Genomic DNA, 3,788 nt, shown 5'->3' with positions numbered 1-3,788 from the left:
GGGGACGCTGCGTTCCTGATGTCCAGCCAAGTGTTGAGCTTGGCTTGGACATCTGTCCAGCATCCACTCTGCGTGTCCGTGCTGCCGGGAAAGGCCGAGGGCGCTCGGGGGCAGCAGCGCTTCTGGGAGTGGACGTTCCTCCCTGCCCGACTCTCCACTTTCCTCCCTTGAGCAGACAAGGACCCTCTGGCTCAGAAGAAGGTCTCCAGTTTGACCATAAACTTTGGGCCTCAGCACCCGGCTGCCCATGGGGTCCTGCGGCTAGTCATGGAGCTGAGTGGGGAGACAGTGAAGAAGTGTGACCCCCACATTGGCCTCTTGCATCGGGGCACTGAGAAGCTTATTGAGTACAAGACATACCTCCAGGTAAGGCACAGCTGGCTCCCAGCACTTCCCCATCCTGGGGGCTGGTGTCTGTTTGTGGGGAGAGCAAGGGGTGTCCTTTTGGGGTGAGGAAACTAGGAGCTGAGAGGCTGTTGATGTCCGTCTGTTTGCAGCTATCTGATTGGATATATCATAGCCTGAAACTGTGCCAGGGGAAGTTCAGACTAGAAATGACGAGGCATTTCTTCACACAAAGGATTATTAGGCATTGGAATAGGCTGTCCAGGGAGGTGGTGGAGTCACCATCCCTGGAGGTGTTTAAGAAAACAGTGGACGGGACACTTAGTGCCATGATCTAACTGATATCGTGATGTTAGGGCAAAGGTTGGACTCGATGATCCCAGAGGTCTCTTCCAACCAAATCGATTCTGTGATCAGCAGTCTCCTCAGTGCATTGGGGGGGGGATTTATTTGACTGTCAGGGTTTGCAGCAGTGTTTATAAACAACCCCTGATGATTTATTGTCCCAATGGTGTTAAACTTTTCCGCCAGTGGGAGAAATGGAGCTTGAAACAGCCCAGGGCCGGAGGGGAGCTCTGCCTTGGCTCCCGCTGTGGCTCAGGGCAGCACTGTGACAGCTGCACTCAGCTGTGCAGCAGAGACGCTCCTCAGTTGGCATGTGCCGACAGTGCAGGATTAGGGCCCTCGCAGTGTCTGTGAGCTGGAAAACTCTGTCCAAGCTCTGTCCAAGGGACGTTGTCTGTCTTCGTTCATGCTTTATCCTAAAGTGGGGATGTCCGTGTGTTCACTCGAGGCTGGGGCCGGAGCTTCTGGGCTGCATTCACAGCTGCTGTCGCATTCGATGCTGCCTGAGCTGGGAGGATGCTGTGTCTGGGGGCTGCATCCCGGTGCTTCCCGGTTGTGGTGAAGCCTCTGAGTGCTCCTGGCAGTCCTGAGTCTTCGCTACCTGGCTGTGGGTGCCAGCAGCCACTGCTCAAGGCCGTTTCTTTCGGCAGGCGCTGCCCTACTTTGACCGTCTCGACTACGTCTCCATGATGTGCAATGAGCAGGCCTATTCCCTGGCCGTGGAGAAGCTGCTCAACATCCGCCCCCCTCTGCGGGCTCAGTGGATCCGAGGTGAGGGCAGCCCCACGCGTCCTTGTACCATTTCTGCGGGGGCTCCAGCTTCCGTCCCGGAGGCAGGCGCTCCTGCCTGCCATGCTGAGAGCTCATAGCTCTTGGCTTTCTGGGGGCTCAGCCCCCGTTCCCTCTCCCCGGGGGGGCAGGAGGCCAGAGGTGCTCAACCCCTGCACCCCCTCTGCCCCCAGTCCTCTTCGCAGAGATAACGCGGCTGCTCAACCACATCATGGCTGTGACCACGCACGCGCTGGACATCGGAGCCATGACCCCTTTCTTCTGGATGTTTGAGGAGAGAGAGAAGGTAAAGAGCAGCGTGACCGTACCAGGGGATCGGCAGGGCGGTGGATTTGGGGCTCAGTGCTGCCCGTGGTGCCATGCTGGGATGCAGCAGGATCTCCTCTGTCCCCACAGATGTTTGAGTTCTACGAGCGGGTCTCGGGGGCGCGGATGCACGCTGCCTACATCCGCCCCGGTGGGGTGCACCAGGTAATGTCCGTGCCATGCCCTGGCTCCCTGCAGAGCCCCTCTGGTCTGACGGGGATGTGCAGGGTGTCCACATGTCCCTGCGTGGGTGATGGTGCCTCCCTGCCTGTGTCCTTGGTGCCACCGGTCATGCATGGGCTGATCTCCCTCTCCTCCTGTGCAGGACCTGCCCCTGGGGCTGATGGACGACATCTATGAGTTCGTGAAGAATTTCTCCATGCGGATAGATGAGGTGGAGGAGGTGAGGTGGGATGGGAGCTGCTCAAAACCTGGGAGACAGGGACGGTCCCCATTTCTCAGCACCCTGAGGGCTGGGGTCTCCCGATACCTGTCCCCACGCATGGCCAGTGTGGGGTTATTCCTCCCGTGGCAGCAGTGACAAGGTGACATGGGTCAGGAAAGAGGGTGTGAAGTTGGGGAGAGGCAGCTGCTGCCAGGGACAGGTGACTAACGGCCCTGCTGCCTGCAGATGCTCACAAACAACCGCATCTGGAGGAACCGCACGGTCGACATCGGGGTGATAACAGCAGAGGAGGCTCTCAACTACGGGTTCAGGTGTGTCTAGTGGCTCGTGGGGACGCTGGGGGGGCCTCAGCCTCCTGCCACCGCTCAGCTGTGTCGTCCCCAAAGGTCTTGGACCTGATGGCGGGAGTCCCTAGGGCTGATCAGAGCTATCTTGGGGATCGAGAACACCGGTGATTGTCAGGGCAGAGCTGCCCGGCGGCTGCAGCTTGGCAGGAGCTGTGATGCAGTGTCCTGCCTGGCTTTACCTGCCTGATGTCCTCAAGCCGTCCTCCCATGGCCGCTGCTCAGGCGGGGGACGTGTGGCTGCTTTCCCCTGTGTCGGGGTCCGCTTTGGGGCATGGGGAGGGCCCAGAGCTGGTGTGGGGCTGGGGCCCCCGCTTTGGGCAGGCTGCTCACCCACCTTCCTCCACCCAGTGGGGTGATGCTACGGGGCTCGGGGATCCACTGGGATCTGCGCAAGACCCAGCCCTACGACGTCTACGACCAGGTGGAGTTCGATGTCCCCATCGGCTCCCGGGGCGACTGCTACGACAGGTACGTCGCACCCTGGTTCTGCCATGTGCCAAGGCGCCGTGGGAGACCTCGGCAGGGTCAAACCTTCTCCGTGGGCCTGCGGAGAGGCCGTGTGTGCCCGGTGGGGCGGCCACTATGCAGGGCACGGGTCCTGAGCGGTGTGGGTGTCCCACAGGTACCTGTGCCGCGTGGAAGAGATGCGACAGTCCCTCCGTATCATCCTTCAGTGCCTCAACAAGATGCCTGAGGGGGAGATCAAAGTAGACGATGCAAAAATCTCCCCTCCGAAGCGGGCAGAGATGAAGGTAAACACGTTGCCTTCCCCCACTGGGCCTCACCACCAGCTGCACATTGGCGCTGGCGAGCAGGAAACGCGGTTTGGCGTGTGAGATGCTTGTGCTGAGGGTTTTGCCGATGTTATCTGCCACCGCATCCGTCCCCGGCCAGGCTGGGGACTGCCTGGCCTCCTGTGTGCTGCCCAGGTCTGGCAGCAGACGTGGGCTGGAGGAAGTTTTCTGCCTGCTGAAGCCGCTCCTAAGCCCTGCAGTGGTCCGGCCCCGTGCCGTGGGAGGGCCAAAAAACCACCCTGGTGAAGGCAGGGGCTAGCAGAGCAGAGGCTGGCATGGAGGAGACCTGGCAGCTGCCCTGCCTCGTCATCCCACATGCTCCTTGTGGCCAGTGGCCCTGTGAATGTGGCCACTGCCCCAATTCCCGTGCTTTGCTCCCTGTTGCCGGCTGCCGAGGCGCAGGCAGGAGACGGGCAGCGTTTTCTGCCGGTGCCTGGCCGCGTGCTCCCCGGGACG

General features: G+C 60.8%; 1 protein-coding gene across 1 annotated transcript in view; it reads left to right on the top strand.

Moving 5' to 3' along the window:
- Window positions 1–161: 161 nt before the first annotated feature.
- The window catches only part of NDUFS2 (NADH dehydrogenase (ubiquinone) Fe-S protein 2, 49kDa (NADH-coenzyme Q reductase)), a 3,806-nt gene continuing 179 nt past the window's right edge, over window positions 162–3,788 (top strand). The window contains exons 1-8 of the mRNA XM_009702261.1: window positions 162–366; window positions 1,341–1,461; window positions 1,653–1,765; window positions 1,876–1,950; window positions 2,111–2,188; window positions 2,417–2,502; window positions 2,887–3,006; window positions 3,161–3,290. Coding sequence (XP_009700563.1) covers window positions 268–366; window positions 1,341–1,461; window positions 1,653–1,765; window positions 1,876–1,950; window positions 2,111–2,188; window positions 2,417–2,502; window positions 2,887–3,006; window positions 3,161–3,290 — 822 coding nt within the window. The 5' untranslated portion in view covers window positions 162–267. The remainder of the gene's footprint in view (window positions 367–1,340; window positions 1,462–1,652; window positions 1,766–1,875; window positions 1,951–2,110; window positions 2,189–2,416; window positions 2,503–2,886; window positions 3,007–3,160; window positions 3,291–3,788) is intronic.

Source organism: Cariama cristata, unplaced genomic scaffold (genome assembly GCF_000690535.1).
Source record: "Cariama cristata isolate BGI_N322 unplaced genomic scaffold, ASM69053v1 scaffold38076, whole genome shotgun sequence".
Lineage (NCBI taxonomy): Eukaryota > Metazoa > Chordata > Aves > Cariamiformes > Cariamidae > Cariama > Cariama cristata.
This window is presented reverse-complemented; position numbering and strand designations above follow the sequence as displayed.